Source organism: Olea europaea, chromosome 11 (assembly GCF_002742605.1).
Source record: "Olea europaea var. sylvestris chromosome 11, O_europaea_v1, whole genome shotgun sequence".
Classification (NCBI taxonomy): domain Eukaryota; kingdom Viridiplantae; phylum Streptophyta; class Magnoliopsida; order Lamiales; family Oleaceae; genus Olea; species Olea europaea.
In genome coordinates, this window is record NC_036247.1 from 7860703 (window position 1) to 7880120 (window position 19418).

At 33.8% G+C, this 19418-nt stretch overlaps 1 protein-coding gene across 2 annotated transcripts; it reads right to left on the reverse strand.

The window, feature by feature from the left end:
• Positions 1-3335: 3335 nt before the first annotated feature.
• LOC111403220 (microtubule-associated protein 70-1-like) lies at positions 3336-9672 on the reverse strand. 2 transcript variants are annotated; one of them, XM_023031640.1, is made up of 12 exons: positions 9533-9672; positions 8839-9201; positions 8580-8665; positions 7002-7067; positions 6677-6847; positions 6419-6589; positions 6137-6292; positions 5882-6028; positions 5695-5766; positions 5078-5608; positions 4815-5002; positions 3336-3818 (listed from the first exon to the last, which is right to left on the reverse strand). In XM_023031640.1, exons 2-12 carry the CDS (start codon positions 9098-9100, stop codon positions 3779-3781), a joined length of 1890 nt encoding a protein of 629 aa, XP_022887408.1. In that variant the 5' UTR covers positions 9101-9201; positions 9533-9672; the 3' UTR covers positions 3336-3778. The 2 variants fall into 2 exon arrangements, with proteins under 2 accessions (XP_022887408.1, XP_022887407.1); XM_023031639.1 differs by having other exon boundaries at positions 9516-9669.
• Positions 9673-19418: the final 9746 nt, after the last annotated feature.

Below are 19418 nucleotides of genomic sequence, written 5' to 3' on the forward strand. Positions count from 1 at the left end.
CAGTTGTGATAACCGAGCTCGTTTCTTGGAGGTAATTTATTTTACTACTTGCAAAAGATGTTTCAATTCTCTGACCAATCATTGTTTTCAGTTGTCCATCCTTTCTCGTTTTATAAATAACTAATTGCAAAGGTTGTCATATACTACTGAGGCTGCTGTCTAACCTTCAGTATTATGTTAGTAATATAGTTAAGGGGTAAATAAACACAGTTGATTTCTCAACTTATAGTAGCATTTTGTGTTATTCAACGAACTTTATGTTGTTATAATTTGGAGTTCACTTCTTGTTCCAGTTTCTAGAGGAATGTTAGATATTGATGCAATGTTTAATCCATGTTCGTCAAAATAACTAATGGAGTTACACTTCTTGAGTAAATTGAAACATAAAAAGACGAACTTCCTACTTCAAATTAATAATAATAATAAAGTTCGTGGTTATATGTTAATTCTTTGTCTATTCTTCAAAAAAAAAAAAAAATTACAACGTTGATATTAAGTTGTCTATTGTCTAATTGCACTTGTAGTATTCATGCGACATCCGGTTTCAATTATCTGTTCTTGGTGGCATGCCTTTAATATAAATTTATCTTCAACAATTAATTGGTTGTGATTGCTGTTAAATTTTGATTTCATAATTGTGAGTTGTGATTATGGATTTTTTAAAGTGCTACATTGTGTCATTTCATGCACACTACAATTTTGGAAGGCCTATTTTCTAAACTTCGCCTCAGGGCCCCCAAATCACAGAACTGGCACTGTTGAAGTTTATGTGGTAATTAAATTTTCTGAACAAGATAAAATTTTGTGTGGAAACACAATTTTATTGGGTATCCTTCAAACCATCTGCTAAACAACATACATATTCTTGATCGGCGCCATATTTCGTAGATGTGAGGAGAAGGTTGGAACAACTTTGCACACTTTTAAATCGACACGAGGCTACAGTAGAAGCTTGGCACGGAAATCAATTTGAAGCATTGATTTAGGAGTTTCTGGGAATTGTGGCGGAGGATCTAATGTTGCAAATGTAAAAGAAGCTATTTAATCACGATTAATGATCCGAGGAACTCGTGTCTCGGAGGTTGGAATTTTCCTTCCACCCTACAATGATCTATGCCCAACCTGTTGGAAATCTACACAACGGAATTTAATACAAAAATCAATTCTCAACTAATGATCTTCTTTGTATTTAAATAGAAATTGTGATAGAGATTGTACCTTTTACGATATCTGCAAACTTCTTTGCTATTCTTTCGTTCCAACGATCGTGATTCGTCACTTACAACTATCCAATTGTCCAGCCTCCAATGATGATCCACACAGAAAAAAAAATTGTAGAATTAGGGTTTTCTTCTTGTTCAGCAATAATGAATTCTCTATAGATTTTGAAAACACTAGTCATATTTATATAAACCCCGATGGGTTTGGCCTGATCCGGTCCAATATTTAATTAACTCATTTAATTAAATTCGGTCCGTGAATTAATTAATCCAATTAATTAATTTGGGTTTATAAATAAGCAACTCAATTAATTAATTTATACAACGCTTGTTAAATTAATTAATTGATAAATTACAATCTACTAATTCTCTTTTTGTATGCAACCCATCAGGTTCTCTATCACAATGTCTAACGACTTGAAATATTATTTTGATCTAATCAAAATTAATAAATTAAAACATCATTTTAATTTATCACCAATTCACACTCGCCGTCCCAAATTAACATTTAGCAATGTGTCAGGGCAATACATGCGATGAAAAATGTCATGTGATATGACAAAATCAAACTTATTCGTTTACCGTGAAACTATAATCCCTTCGTCAATATGATCCGATCAATTACGAGATATGGAAGTATGTCAATCCCGATTATCGATCATATCTTTCATTCCACTATTAAGTGAATATAAATCGAAAACTCATTTTCGACTTCTGAGTATACATTGGCCAAGGATTTCCTTATCGACTTAATTGAATGAAATGTAGATCATAATCTCTTATTATTTAAGAGTGACGAATTATCTATTGGTCATTCACAACCTTTATACGATTCTTGATATACCCAAACGGTGTCATATTGGCGACACTTGGCAGAGCTACATCCAACACCATCAAAGCATGACTGCCCTCGTTATAAGGCACTATGATGACCTCAAGTCAAATGACCAATGCCACTACCGAACGTTAGAGATTAACCACTAACACTCAAATAGTTATCCATGTGGAATCTCTCAGTGGATCTCCAATATTTTGTTCTATAACAAAACATCAACATATTAATTCAAGTGTCACCACACTTTAATTTATGAGATCGGCTACTTACTTCACAAGTAAGAAATATCACACGTAATGGTCTAATCGTAATAACGATATCCGTATCTTGTCATTACTTACGACCACGAATGATTTAAGATTCAATCATATGTAATTTGTATCACACAATCACAACCCCTTGTGATTAACAAATTACAAAGATTTGAATCTATGTACTCCATTATTTAATTCAATTAAATATTAATTAATTTAATAATAAATCTATCATAAATCGCATCAACGATATATTAAAAGGTATTTATGTCCAAAATTGATTGAATCTAAAGCATAATACTCATACAACCTTCGGAAAATCAAGGACATGCCTTTGTTTGACCTCCATATCCCGAAGAGTATATGATTATCCTCCTAAACCAATATCCGTGTCCAATATCCGTGTCGGATCATTGCTACAAATCCCAAAAGAAATCATTTTTCTTCATATAGAGAAACCATATAAAGATCGAATCTTTGAACTCTCCAAAACTAGTAAGATCCTATTCTTGATCGTGCTTTAGTGACTCCCTTACCAAGCTAGCAATTCCTCTTCCTTCCCTTTAGTTTTTGGACATGCTAAATTGCCAACAAACCGGCCTTTTTCCAGCTCCAACTTTTTCTTGTGTTACATTCCAGGCAACGTCCTACTTAAGAAAGTTCTCACGAGCACACACATCCATGTGGGGAAAGTACAGTAATCTGACAAAGCTAAAGCACTACATGGAAAAATATTTTCACCAGACTGAGGAATACAGACAACTGGATAACATTTGCAGATCGTCAATCTCGGGAGGCAGTCTTCGGTGAGATCCAGCAACCTTAAATTCAAAACATACGAACATTAATAATAGCAGCTCCTTTCCTGTATTTTCCAATACATCATCCTGTCTTCTTCAATAATACTGTCCAGGATCTCAATCCTTTCAACCAAACACGATATCCGCATTGAAATGTTGAAGTGAATATCATTTTACCAAGAAAATATTGAAATAACATGGAACGTGCAACTTATTGACGAAAAAGAGAGAAGAATATCTGATGTTTTATCTGATATAAAAATATCAACAAACCCGTAGGATGACACACGCTAGCTGCAGATTACAAAATATAGACTGCAAATATGAAAGAAAAAAGTCGGGCACTGGAAATGCCAACAACATACCTATACAACATTACAACTTCCACTAGAAATAAATCTGCCAAACAGTTAGTTAAACTTGCACATCCTCAGTTTCTTGATTTCTAATCAGCGGGCAAACATTCTATGTCAGGAGCATACCAAGTTATACCGATGGCTTTCAGCTTTGTCGACATTTTACTTTTTTCCCAGATGAACACCCATTGGCATGCTTTTTACAGTTTTACATCAATCATAAAAAAGATAAATTTTCGAGAACCAGATGAACTAAGAACCCAATACAAGGTCTATGGAGAACAGCTCCTGGCTATTGCAGTCGGGCTATTTGTTATTGCGCATTACGCGCTGATCCACTTCTTGATAAAGTCCTGCACAATAAATGTATTAGTTGGCAACCAGATATTCTGGATTTGGAAGAGAAGATTAACATATGTGTAGTTCTTTCTTTGAATCTGAGTTAAATTCAAGCCAGCATGAAATATTAATAGCCGGGTCCTATTGAAAGTTCATGGGTTTCAAGTTTTCAATTAATACGTCATTTGCAAATGATTCAACATTCAAAAACAAGTTTCAGGTCCCTTGAGCAATCCACCTTGCCCCAGGCAAAACATGACTGGCAGATAACCATCATAAATTGAAAACAATCGTTGTCATAAAGCCGAAGTTAGGAGAAGAACTTCAAGTAATTGGCCGAATTCCACTCAGCAGTACATTATTTACCAAGGGTTTAACTCTATTAATAGTACTCGAACAACTAATTCATCCAAGAATGCAATGCTCCAAATAAGTTCCACCTTCTCTGTTTTGGCAACTATCAAATTTATACTTATTCGTATTAAATAAATAACCTGGGCATGCTTCAAAGATAGGGTGCAAAATGGTTGTCTATAGCTACTCCTTGGAATTATGGGTGCACTAAATTTTGCTATTCTGTAAGCCTAGTTGTAACCATCTATGAAAGACATTATAAGGATAATGGCAGATATTTTCAAAAGATAAAGCCTCCATTTGGCAAAATTTATAAATGGTTAATTCATTGTTAATCACACATTCCAATGGACCCATAAGTACTATCTACTTATTCACTGCTCATTTCTGTTTATTTATGACAACCATTATTTGGAAAAAAAAAATGTTTTGAATAGTGATTTTTAGGAAAATATGCAATTAAAAAATAAGGAAAAAATTTTGGATTTATGTGCAGAATATTTTATTGTGTGAATGTGTGGTTAAAAATAAATATATAGAAAAAAGATTTTTCAAATAATGGTTGTTAAATACGGGCTAAAGATAAGTACTAATTTGAGGCCATCTTGAACACTTGGTATTATGAGTGGCAGTAACATTGCAAAGAATGGGCATACCTTGCAGGGAGCCCCTGAGAACTGTTTACTGAACTTTTAGAATTGCCAAGACGTTTGGCCTTACTTTCGTGTTCTTTCTCCACACGCATGGCAGCCACCTCCTTCTCCATAGCAGCTACCTCCCTTCTCATTTTTTTAGCCTCAATCTCCATAGCCTTAGTTAAAGTCTCTACCTTCTTTGCTAGCATCTGATCAACAAGAAGACAAGCATTTATAAGTGAAAAAAGAAAGAAAAAGATATCGTCAGTAAGAACAAAGTAAACCTCAATTGCGTCATCCTTGTCTTTCAGGCTCTGATCCTTTTCATGACCAGCTTTCCTCAAGGCAATCACCTCTTTCTGTAACAGATCATATAATAGCCCTGGCACAGTATCCTCTGTATCTGTTACTTGCAGATCATTGGGTTTTTCATCTTGATTTCCTTTCCAAGTGTTGGTGTGGGTCTCAGTATCCTTAGCTCCATCACATGATTGACTTTGCTTGAAATTAGGTCCTATTGCATTTAAGAGAACTTTACCCCTGTCCAAAGATCGTGAGCCACCATCAAAAGACTTTGATGTACTTTTTGCATGCTTCAACACTGTATTGCTCCCAGAAGATCTCAGCTGAAAGGATGGAGATCTCTTGGGTAAAAAGCCATTGGAAGTCAATTTAGATATGTGTTCAGCTCCACCCAATGATTGGCGACGTGAAGAACCATTGCTTGAATTTCTTCCATCCGGCGTGTTGCGAATGGCAGTGTTCGGTGATCTTAAAGTTTCTTCAAGAACTTTCATCCGCAATTGATATTTGTCCTAGATGGCAAAACAATAAATTAACTCAAAATAAATCATGTAACTACATAATAATCTCTATCAGATGCACCAAATATATCACTTACTTTCAACTGCGCTTCAGATTTTGCAGCTCGCTCAGCTATAGCAAGCTTGTCCCGTAGTTGCTGCATCTCTCCCTGTGAGAATAGCTTGTGATTATTGACAGCACACTAGTAAAACTTGAGAAGTAAAATAAACCCATTTCAAAAAAATAAGGAAAACAGATAAGGACAAGTAAGTAAACAAGTGTACCTGCAAAAACCTTCTTTCTTCAAGCCACTGTTTCACAGGCATCACTTTGTCATTAGCATCTTTCCATTCATTAGCTACCACAGTTGCCACCCTATTTGCTGTTACTTTTGCACGAGCCAACTCCCTATCAAGAGTTTTTCTCTCCTCCTGGAGAAGCAGAAAAAGAAACATTCCACCTATTAGAGTTGCATCGGACTATTTAATACACCCAATTTTAAACGAAATTTCAACTTGTGGACGGGTGTAGCACATTACATTCATCTCCTGAACTTTCCGCTGGTAGTCCCGTACAGCATTAGCTGCTGCACCACCAGCAAGCACGGCCTCTTCAAGCTCTCGTACAGTTTGGGTTAGCTTTTCAACCTCAGCAACCTTGTGTCGATGCATTTTATCCAAAATCTTATTCTCTTCCTGATATAGGCACGTATTGCAGCAAAATATCATGTTAGGAAAAACGTCAAAACTAGAAGAACATACTATTACAAAATTTGAACGTCCTTCAAAATGAAACAAAATCTATTTCCAATATCGCAGTACCTGGCAAATTTCTATCTGTTTCATCAACTCTTGGTTCTTGTTTTGGAGATCATCCACCATAGAAGCCTTTGCCAATGACACCTCCACAGTTCTCTCTGCTTCGAGTAAAGCAGCCTCTTTTGATTTAGTGAGCCGGTCTAATGCCTTGTTATCATCCTGAAGCTTAGCAATCTGAAAAGAAGGAACAAGTATTAAGGAAAATCCTCGTACTGACAAAATAAGTAGAAGGCCAACGATAAAACAAGCAAGAGCAGAAACCTCCTGTCGAGCAAGCTTGAGCTCAGCCTCCAAGGGAGCCAGTATGGCTTCAATTGGAGGCATGTCATCATCCTTTTGAGCAGCATGAACTCTTCGAAGAGTGGCTTCTGCTGCAAACTGAGCTGCCATGGAGGCCTTCTTCTCATCGTTGATTCGCTTGATTTCAAGATTCTGCATCGAGAAAATGGTCATAATCACATTCCCCCAAAGCCCCCTCGGGGGGAGGATGCTCGTCATTCAAAGGTACGACCCTTACTCCATTCCTTAGGAATGGCGGGCCGAGTTTCTTGAATAATAATTGAAAAGGCGAAAGATCTATTGGTACCTTGCTTTCTAAAAGAGATTCAGTTAACTTGAGCTTCTCCTCCACCTTCGACAATTCTTCAGTGAGCTGCAATTAAATGGCAGGTTGATTTCACTCAAAATTCACAACGATAGCTCCAGTATTCATACATCTAACCAGTCAATGAGAGACATAGATGCCAGCAAAATACTGCATTGGCTAACTTTATGAAAGCAAACGACGATAATGTCTGTAGTATTGTAAAAATAATAATTTACACAAAAAGAAAGAAAAATTTTGGAGTTTCTTAGTTTTGTTTGGTGTCAACTTCGTTTATGTTTTTAATTTTTTGGGGCCAGCTGGGAGTGGAAGATGACTACCGTTTGAGGTTGCATCATTAGAAATACGAATTTTTTTACAAAATCGCCAACATTTAGCTATGTCAATTATACTCTTACTCTTACAAAGGACATCACTTGCCAAAATTGACAGCATAGTACACATTCAACAAAAACTCGACATTCGCTGTTGTATTATTCGAATGAAATCACAAAAATCTTCCAAATAACTTTGGCATACTGAATAATAATAAGGTTATGTCAGAGAGACAGGAAAAGGCTAAAATTCATTTTTAGTATGAGAAGCGAGGAACGTGTACAGTTTAAAAAACCGTGGCAAATGCTCTAGAAAATGGATCTGCCAAGGAAGCAATTGTGAAGAGTGGCACAAAGTGTTGTGTGAGTAAAATCAACTAAAAATCGACAACTTAAAGCTGACGGTAATTGAATACTTTGAAACTGCAACTAAACTAAATTAAGTGAACACTGAACATCGGTGACAAAGCATAAGCCTTGAGTTTGAAACAGTTTATTCACTTTGGAACTTGAAACCAGAGCCAATTAAAAAATAGATTATGAAAAAAATTTCCTCCACTAGTTTGCTACCACTTAAGTACGTAAAGAGAGAAGTCAAAGCAAGGCTGCAAGGGGAATCTTTTCTTATATTCCCTCATCACTAGAAACTATTTTATAGCAAATAAGGTCCAATTCAAGAAAAAAAAGTCCCATACCCGAGGCATTTGAGGTTAGAAGTTGAACTCCCAGTCAAAAGCTTCACGTAATAAATTGCAAACTCTTTACGTTGTCACCAAAACTTACTGACATGGCATATTAGCATGCTTACAAATTACTATATTTTAAATCCACCTTTAAATTTACCAATTTCATACAACATGTTGAACACAACATTTAAATAAATAAACATCATGACTACTTCATGCATGCTCCACGTGGCTCGGGGGGATATAGCTCAGTTGGTAGAGCTCCGCTTTCTCTAACCGCTTAGGCATTTAATGAGCTGGTTAACACCGTACAAGAGCAATGTCTTCCTCCCGCGCCACGTGTCAGTCATTTTATGAAATATGAATCAGCCATGCCCGTGACATGGCATGGCCGATTCATATTAAATAAATATGTATGCTCTCTAACCTCCTAAGCTGCTACATTGAGTGGTTAACACAACTTAAGACTAGACAAGCATAATTAACCATTTCTAAAACAAGAAATGTAAACAGCTAAACTTTCTGAATGTAATTTAGAAAGGAAACATAGGAAAGGGAACCTCTTCAACAGCTTTTTCACGAAGACGCTCCGACAACTTCAAAGCTTTGATCTGAGATTGCGCTTCCCCTAATTCCCTATCCTTATCTACAAATCACAAACCGGAAACAAAATGCCACGTTCAAGTTAGTTCTGTAAACTTAAATATTTATTCAATTGTTAGTCAAATTTTTTAGAAATACAAGATATAGCTATAAAACAACAGCGTTTCAAATCAAACCACAACACAAATCTAACGGATCCAGTTGGGATGGACTGACCTCTGACTTCATTTTCGAGGCGATTGAGCTCCAACTTCACAGGATCCGACCCGTGGAGCAGATTTAAGAACTCGTCTGCATCTAAACTCGGTCGGACGGCCGCCCTCCGCCGCGACGAGCTCTTGCCTCCCTCCTTGAATGACGCGGACATCGTCAAGGGGGTCATCCGCTGAGTCTCACTAGACCGCTCATTGTCGTTTGACTCGCCGGAACTCAGCTCCTGCGTCAAGCTAACACTTCCCTCGCCGGAAACTTCCTCCATATCCGATCTATACGCTTTTTCTCTCGCACATCAAATACACAAAACGCCCAAATTTATTCCTCCAGTATATGCATTTATACAAACACCTCAAATAGAAATCACTGCATAGACAGCGGATTAATTACATAAACAATTATAAGTAGAGAGAGAATTTCATATAGATTGCTTAGAAAATGTAGTGTGTAATATATTAGTTAGGATAATATAAACAGAGTGGGGATTTGAGTTCAAATGACTGCTCGTGTCTGTTTTTCTCTCTAGAAAAAAATTGTTTATCTGTGCGTGAGAGAGAGAGAGAGAGGGGTGTTTTTGCGCTTATCAACTGTGTGCGCTTTTTCCAGATAATTCATGATAGCACTCCATTAAAAACAGCGAGACGGGGAATCCGAACACCAAAAGAAACCCTATGATTTACCAATAAATAGAAATTACATGCAAGTAAACGAAATCTTGGAAAGGATCGATGGTAATATCGAACTCAAAAGAATAGTGGAGCATTGAGCGTATTCAGGATGGAGAGAAAGAAACGACGGTCTCTGTGAGTCAGTGTGTGAGAGACACTGAATGAAGTTGCGTGAATTTTGGATTGGTAAAGTTGAAATTACTAAAGGGCACCTCCCTTTAAAATAAAGTCAAATTTAAATTTTTATTAACGTCAAATTTAGTTTTTTAATTAATGAAAATTGAATTTTTTTTTTTTTTTTTATATTCAGGTATCACAGCTTACATTAGACTAAATCCTGGACACCCCGAAGACCTTTGCCCCTAGAACCTTGGAGGGGGTAAATCGTGGGTTATGCCTCCACTGGATCACAGGTTCCCCCACCGCCTGTACACTTCTGCGCACAAGAAATCCTCCTCCAAAGTGATTTCTCCATACCAAATAAATCTGACCGCAAGTTCCCACCAGGACTCGAACCTCCACCCTGTAGCTGGAAGCAAGACAATGTTGATTGATCCACCAGTTGAGCTGTACCCCAAGAGGCATGAAAATTGAAATTTTCAAGAATTAAAGTTAGTGCAAAAGAACATCCTTGTTAACCCGGACGATGAATGTAAAAGGGAGTTCGGTCGTTGAAGACGATAAACGATTCATTCTTGACTTTTGAAAATGATATCGTTCGAAACTCAATAGAAATTACTATTGACCTTGATTTTTACACGAATGACGTAGTTAACATGTTTCGAGTTCACTTACATCTACCGATCTACATAGCATTTCTCCTGCACACTTAGACAAATCATTAGTAGCACGTGATCATACCTGGTCATCGGAAAGGCGATCGTAAATGTTTCGACAATCAAGTTCGTCAATTTGTACGAATATATAGACATGTAGAACGTGCGGAAGACTCGCAAGCTATAATAGTTTATGGGCCCAAAGGTGTTCGGAATAAAACGAGAGAGCAACAATACTTGAGCGATATATTACTTTCAAATGATACTCAATGTGAGCTTTTATAATAATAATAAAAATTGATTACCATTGAATGGAAAAAACATGTGGCTTCATCCTGATTGCTGAAGTGTTTTTCTCCTAGGTGTCAGTCTCTGAATCTTAAGTTCGGGGACATTTAATGATTTTGAAAAGTTGACATCCTATAGTCTAGTTTGACATCAAAAGATTAAATTGATCCTGTCTGTTTCCCATTTATATAAAAATGAGAATAAAAAATATAGCAATTATGGCCCCACACAAAATAGATAAATTCAAATATGATGGCTTGGTGTGATGGATAATAGTCATATTTTTCATTTTAATGAGAAAATAATGAAAAACAAACAAGGGTTAACAAATTAATTGTGAGGCACCTATTGTAGAGATGTTACATTAATCAATTATACGAAGATCTTGTACAAAATATATATTGAAATACACGAAGTGGTAGATGTATTCTCTCATTAAAAGGCTAATTGCCTCGAATTTACTCTACAACAGGTTATAATACCTCACCTAGGTTATTGATGGTTGGCCTTTACATGGCATCTTGATTAAGGTGATGCATCACTACCTCAATATATGACATCAGCCAGGTTAAGTGTGAAGAGTGGACCCGATTAGGCTTGTTAGCTTACTGCCACATGGCCGTTGTTTGGAGCAACATTAGAATAGGCGTAACAACGACCATCTTTTACGTCGCAACATGTTCGTTACCCAAATTATTTTGATCAAGATGACGAACCCCAACTACACCTACTCGACTTTCTTTTTCTATGGTAAATGCATTAGAAATCCAACCCGCTTATTGTTTGTTATGAATAAATAGCCCAACTATAAGTTCAATTATTCCATAAGATACTAAGACGGTCTTGCTTCCACGTCTTCATTTCCGTTGTGTTCTGATAATTCTCAAATGTCAACTTTCTATCGTCCTGAGGTCGTATGGATTGAAAAAAACGAAGTGATGAGAACAAATGCTAATGGTGTGCCATTTTCTCACACCGCGCGGGACAATTAATAGTGCGTTGCGTTGACCCTCAGAGCAAAAATATGAGATAACGTTGGATCATGTTCTATTGTGGCATTAAATTTTGACACTTGAAAAGTATCATAAAAATTAGTAGAAACATTCACTTTCAAACACAACCAAATATTTTAACCGCCATAATGTAACAATGAGTTGGAAATATTAAGTTCTTAAGAAATAAACCCTTATTTGAGCTCCATTAAAATCAAAATTTTGGGGAAAAATATTTTAGAATAGTGATTTTTAAAATTGTGTGGTTAAAAAAGAAGAAAAAGCTTTGAATTTACGTTTAAAACTATTTTATTGGAGAACGCATTATTGAAAAGAATAAAAAACATGCAGTTTAAATAAAATGAAGCTCAAACGGGGTTAAATAACATAGATATATAAACCATGTTGGGTGGGGATTGAAATCAGATTTTTATTAGATTTTGATAAGGTTGATGAAATAAGTGGTTGAAAAATTATTGGTACCATGAAATATATGATTAGCATTGATTGTTGACTTTGATTTAAATTAAAATCAAAATTTTAATTCCTACCAAATAGATACATAATATGCTGTCAAAAAGATAATAGAACAATTTTAGCAACATGTTTGAGCTCCATTTTTAGCAAAAAATGTATTTTGGAATATTAAATTAATGGAGAATTTGTGATTAAAAATTAAGAAAAATTTTGAATTTGCGTGTAATGTTGTTTTATTAAAAAATGCGTGATATGTGTGATTGAAAAGAAGAGAGTGAGAGATAAATGAATTTTGGAAAAAAAAAATGGAGATCAAACATGCATGTTTGAAAAAATGAAAAAGAAAAAGAAATAAAGAGGATGAAGGGCAAATTTGTCATACAAAAAAAATGGTGTGATGGAGCAAGTATTCATAGAGTGGAAAATCTAATAAATAAAATAATGGTGTTAGAAGAGGCGCTGTGCTGTTAAGCAGAAGGCTCAGTGGCGGCAGAGAGGAGAGAGAGAAGCGTTTTTATTAAAATAATAATTCACGTCTTAAACGGAAGATTAAAGGATATTTCCTTTTGGTTTAAACTGTGTTCGAGATTAGGATTAGCAACGTCCGCAGTACGCTAACCAGCTAGCTATGGCCTATGAAGGGAAACAATTCTGGCGCGAGTGCGTATTGCGCATACTGCAAGCAAAAGAAAAGGCCTTCTTTGGCAGTTGGCGGAAAAATTACTTTTACAATAGTTTGTATATGTAGCATTTAATCATTTATTTCTTTCGTTTCAATTACTTTTTCTCTTGTTCGCTTTCTTACGAGTTTAAAATATAACTAAAATAACTGACCCGGGAACGATGTAATTATTTTTTTGACAAAAATAAGTACAATTACGTAAAGAATATATCAAATTCGTAGTTATCGAACACTTGCAGATTACTGACCAAGCACCATGTCATTAGCTCGATCGTTTAACTTAAGCCTCTATTTGAGTTTCACTTTTTAAAAATTTATTTTTCTAAAATTTATTTTCAATCATGCATTATTTCAATAAAATAATTTAATACATATATTTAAACTTTTCCTATGATTAACTACAAATTATCTAAATATTAGAGTTTAAACAAATCCTAAATAACAAATCACCGTTGGATCAAAACTAACAATAAAAAATAAATACAAATACGACAAATAACATGATGAGAGAAAAATTCGCTTGTATTATAAGTTGAAAAAAAAAAATTCAAAATGATAAATAACATTATCTTGTTTGATTCTTATTTTTCTCAAAAAACATTTTTCTCTTCGTTATTTTCAACCACTTTTTTTTTCAATAAAATAATATTACATTTAAATCCAAGGTTAATGAGGCTGAAACAATATATTAAAATAGATAATCTTCAAATATTAATATCCTTTTTAAAATACATACAGGGAAAGCTACCATATTTAATGATTGAAAATTAAATTTTAAAAGTAATATTATTTACGGTGAAAATATTGGTAGTCAACACACAAAACAACACATGTATGTCACGTAAGATGACTATCGACGAAAGGAGAGGTTGACTATGATGGGCGTACCTTTTTTTCCCCTTCCGAAAAGAATTTTGCTTTGCTAAGCAATACGCCTAGGATAAAGAAAATAGAGGTGGCATAGCGATCCCTACCAGTACACTAATTTTCTATAATATAAATCGAAATAGAAAATGAAAGGCTTTTTATTTACTATGAATAGCATTATTCAATTTTTAAAAGAATGTTTGCTTCCACAAAAAAATAAAAAAGAAAAGAAAAGCTTTTTGAAAGAGTTATGTCAAATCAATTTTCTCTAAAAGCTCGTTTAATTAGAGGAGATGATTTTATAAAATCAATTAATTAAGTTCAAAATCAACATTTAACTCTCTAAATCTTATTTAACTTTTTAAAAGTCGTGTCCCTCGGCCCTCAAGATAAATGTTAGAAATTCAAATGTAAATTGAACCCATGTTTGAGCTCTATTATTTAAACCTTGTTTTTTGTCAAACTCATTTTCAACCACACATTCTCTCAATAAAATAATTTTACAAGCAATCACAGGCATTTTCCCTACTTTTAAAACGAATTCTTAAAAGGCAAAAAAAAATATCACTCTTACGAAATTTATTATTAAAAAATGGGACTCAGACATGGGGCCAGGGGTTGAGGACGACAACGATATAGGACGAGATTGAAATGTCGCCATTTTCCACCTAGCTTATTTATATAGTTCTGTTAATAAGAGTGGAAACAAGTTCAAAGCGAGCCAAGTAGACAAGGACGAAGCACTTTTGCCTTTGTAGTCCTTTTATCTCTTACAACTTCAAATGAGTTCAATCTCATTGAAAGGTCCACTTGAGATAATTTTTCCCCACGAAGAAGTGACCCAACCGCCCAGGAAATTTCGAGCCTCGCTCTTGTAATGAACACATTTAAATCACCCGTGAGAAAGAGAGCTCTGCCAAGAACTGCCCGACAGTTTGGTTTTTGGCCAATATTTTATTCATGTGTATATATATATATAGTGAAAAAATTATATTTAAGGTAGTTATAATACACAGTTCCAAATTTAAGAAAATTATTTTAAAGTTTCAAAGACATGTCTTAATTAAGTTTTATTAATTAAATAATTAAATTAAAATATAATGAGGTCACAGTATTATAAAATTTATGGTCATATTTACATACTAATCATAATTCGCAAATTTTATAAGTTACAATTTATTTCTCGATCATAATTATCAAATTAATTGGTCATGTGTTATTTTTTTGTCCGAAATTACAAATTTTGTCACAAATCATCAAATTACTAGGTCATGTACTATTTATCGATCATAGATTATGAATTTTACAGGTCGTGACTAATTTTACAGTCTCAAATTATCAAATTAATTGATCATAATTTAACAATTTTATTGGTCACAAACCCACAATAACCTAATAATTGATTACATATCATTTATTGGCCACTGTTCGAGTGAAACCCGCAAGCGTACGAAATCGTTGTATAAGTAATAAGATTTGTGAGTTAAGAGTATCGTTCCCACGAGAAATAAGGTCTAACATTCAGTTAAGTAGCTTTTACTAAATTCGAAGTAATATAAAATAAAAAAAGTTGTGATTTGTATGTTTTCTATACTAATCTTAAATTAATAAAGCAAATAAAATATTTATTTAATATGTGAATATTTGTATTGGACTCATGAATCCCCCTATTGCAATTTAATTCAACTCTTAATTTATAATTCGATAATCCACTTTTGTTCAACAATCTTTCCCTACATATATTAAACCTATGTTTAACACGACCCGATCATATTCCTAGTCCGAATTTATATGAAAAATATGCATTGATTCACAGGATTTATCACACATGATTGTACATGACATAGATTTTATTCCTAACACTTATTGTCCATGTGTTGATTTTACCGCGTTCTAAATTTACTGTGAATATTCATACACTACAACAAGCAACTTACTATCTAATTAGTGATCAAGTAATAAAATAGTTCAATGGGAATGCAAAATCAATCAAAAAAAAATCATGAAGTACTAAATTAATTGTCTTGAATTAAAATAAACAAACAATAAGGTTAATCATTTATTCAATACAATGAGAAACTAGTCTAACATATTAATATATAAATTACAAGAAAAATATCACCTGAATCATGAAAGAGTACAAAAGATGTTGATCTTCAAATCTAAAGTTGAATTCTTCAAAATCTTGATGTAATTGAACTTCCATTCCTTACTATAGCTTGATATTCTCTCTCAAAATATAGTAATTGATCCCTTGTTCTTGATGAGTTCGATGAAACTATTGTGTATGAAGAAGCAAGAGAGAGACCCTTTCATTAGTGCCCATATCTTGTATTTATATGATGAAATTAGGTCAAAATTCACATCCAAATTGTCTTCAAAAGAGTTTGAATTAAATGAGGAAAGTTGCATTCGCGAGCACATAATTTTGTCTGTGCACAGCTTTCAATATTTTGGTCATAACTTTCTCTTTCAGTGTTCGATTTAGGTGATTCAAAGTGCATTGAAAATCTAGTTAAAAGAGCTACAATTCTTCTAAAAGTACAATTTTTCTAATTCAAACGTTCTCTATCCGAAAAGTTGGTCTCAAGTTGACCAAAAATATTGAAGATATCTTATTTGATTGGAAGTCGATTTATGATAATACTCTAATCATATCTCTTTCCTTTTTTACTCCAATTTGCATTCAATTGACTCCTATCAATTTTTAAAGTATCTTTTGTGGTCCAAATCAACCATTAGATATTTATACTTTGGTCCCCGTACTTTGAATTTGCTTCATTTCAGCCATTTTTCGTTCTTTTTTTTCAATTCTTCTTTGAAACGTGAACTTTTCCTAACAAAAGCAATAAATAACAAATTAGGTACTAATCCATTCAAATAATAATAAAATATCATCATTTAGGATCCAAAATAAGTGTAGAAACTATACTTATCAGCCACAATCACCAAAATAATTTATCACAAATATTCTTTTTATTCCATTCACACTACCCCACCCAATTAAATGCCACGCTATGTCACCACAACCTCCAATTGTACATTCATAATTTGTGACTAACACCAACAGCAACACTACCACTAAAACCAACACCACCACCGCCAACAAAAATCATCCAAAACTCCAATGCCAAAACATAGAAACCACCAAAACCACAACTCCAAGGACAAAAAAACACCGCAAAGGCGCTCAGTGGTGCTGTGAGCTCCATCACACGTATCAGTACAACATCGCAAAGTGCTATTAAACAATGATTGTTAGCAGCAACACTGTGAAACACAGCGTCCTATGAGTAAAGAACCGCGCAGCGACGATTGGCAATGACATAGTGTGACAACAAAGCAATCTATCTGTGAGCGAAGCACATTGATATGAACTCTACGACCGATGTTAGCTACCAACAATAGTGCCCTTGTGCAGCGGCCTGTGAGCGTCGCTAAGCATAATAATATAACATTGGTTGGTATTGGCGACAGATAGAGAAGAGAGAGGTGAAGAGGGAAGAAAGTGATTTATTATTTTAAAATAAGTTGGATGGCTGGGGTAGCGAGAAGTGGTTGGGTGAGTATGTAGATTAAATTTATTTTGTAATATTGTTATCAATATTAAAAATTTATCACCTAATTTTTTAATAAAAAATCTTTGAATCTGATTTTTGAATTGCAAAATAAAAAAAACATGCGAGAGTGTTAATTCCACGTTTTCTTTTAATGTTGTGTTGGCCTTGAGCCAACCTATAAGTGATAATTAGATCGTGTACCATTTTTTTTTTTTTTTGCCTTCTAAATTTTCATTATTACTCCTTTTTTTAATGTTTCAAATTCACTGATACATTTTTATCCCTGTTTGATAGCCATTAAAATTAGATTTTAAGGAAAATATATTTTTAAATTGTGATTTTTTGAAGATATATGGTTAAAAAATAAGAAAAAATTGGATTTACATGTAATTTTTTTTATTAAAGAACTATTATTAAAAAGAAGAAAGAGGGAGATGCATTAAGCCCTTGTTTAGTTCACATTATTTTCAAAATTCATTTCTCTCTTATTTTTAACTACACTTTATTCAATAAAATAATATTATACTCAAATTTAAAACTTTTTTTTATTTTTTAACCACACATTTTCACCAAAATATTATGTGAAAATGCATTTTGAGCAAAAAAAGGGCGGCTCAAATAGATTTTAAATTTAAAATGAGGCCGACTTCATAACCAATCATTTTTAATTTCAAATTTAGCCTTTGTTTGAGCTCCATTTTTTCAAAATTCATTTTTCAATTATACATTTCTCAATAAAATAGTTTCACACCTAAATCGAAAATTTTTCTTTATTTTTAACTACACATTATTCAAAAAATTACTATTTAAAAATCCATTTTTTCCTAAAATGGGAATCAAACACAGGCTTAGCCACTGTTTGGTGGGATTAAAATCAGATTTTGATATATTTTAATAAAAGTTGATGAAATGTGTGATTAAAAAGTTGTGGGACCCATAAATATGGTTGAAATACATTGTTATTTTTGATTAAGATTAAAATCTAAATTTTAATTGATACCAAATAAGGGCTTATTATTTTTATCACACAGTATATTCTATTTAGGGAAAATTTCATATTTAGGTGACTAAGTATAGCCCATTTAAAAAATAAATAACGATGTTTAAAATTTCAAAAATCAGTTATTAACTATATTTTTTATATGAAATAATTAATTCAAAATATATTTATTAATTAAATATATTAATGTCACATTTTATACTATGTGATCATAAATTATCGAATTATTTGTTCACAAATTATTTATTGATTACTAATAAAAAAATTTATAGATCACAAATTATTTTAAGTTACAAATTAAAAATTTTATAAGACATAATTTATTGTTCACAAATAAAAAAAATTATATATTACAATTTATTTATCGGTCACAAATCTCAAATTTTATGAGTCATGACGTCACATATTATTTATTCATCACAAAATATCCAATTTATTGGTTACAATATCAAATAATTGGTCATGTTTTATTTATTAGTTATAATCAACCAAATAATTGATCGCAAACACACCTACCTCATGCAATCCTACTCACAACCACTAGCAATGTTAGCATCATCAACACTAGCACCTCGTTGCCACCGTCAGCATCACTAACACCTACCACCACCATCGCCACCACCAAATACATTGTCGTTGCATCCCCATCTCCACAATTGCCCACTCCAACAATCACCCACTGCCTTCACTCTACGCTCACATCTACCACCACCGTCTGCTATAATCTACCATCTCACACAACACCACCACTCTACCAAGAAACCTCCAAACCCTGCCACCTCCATCTGCATTTTTAATACACAAATCAACTTCCAACTTCAGCACCACAAAATAAAAAAAAAGACAGAGAAACAAGAAAATCTTATTTATACAAAAATAAACTTCTTCGATTGCTATATTGAATGTAAATCCCCATAAATTCTCAAATCTCTGGCTGTGGATCTCATAGGTGGGCTTCAGCGCCACTACAACGATGACACCATGGGCACGCAGGCTCCTGGGGAAGGTGATCAGCACTGCGTGGTGGTAACACCATCGTCGCCGTGGAGCGGCACTCTAAATAGTTGTCGTCCTGCATGATTGTGTTGATATAGACGACGAGAAAGATAAAGAGAGCTAGAGAGATAATGGAAATTTAGGGCTTGAAACAATGAGGTATAGTTGGTATATAAGTTAATTTAGGCCTGTTTGATGTTAAATATAGAATTTGGGTGAAAAGAAAATGAATTTCAGAGAATTGAATTGCCTAAAAATTATTTTACTAAGAATTGTC

What these genes read in the sequence shown, in the direction of transcription:
- LOC111403220 (XM_023031640.1), bottom strand. Translation starts at nt 9,100, where the DNA reads ATGGAGGAAGTTTCCGGCGAGGGAAGTGTTAGCTTGACGCAGGAGCTG. An exon ending in AACAGATAGAAATTTGCCAG is followed by an intron (nt 6,293 to 6,418) that starts GTACTGCGATAT and finishes TGCCTATATCAG; the next exon opens with GAAGAGAATAAGATTTTGGA. An exon ending in AATCTGAAGCGCAGTTGAAA is followed by an intron (nt 5,609 to 5,694) that starts GTAAGTGATATA and finishes TTTGCCATCTAG; the next exon opens with GACAAATATCAATTGCGGAT.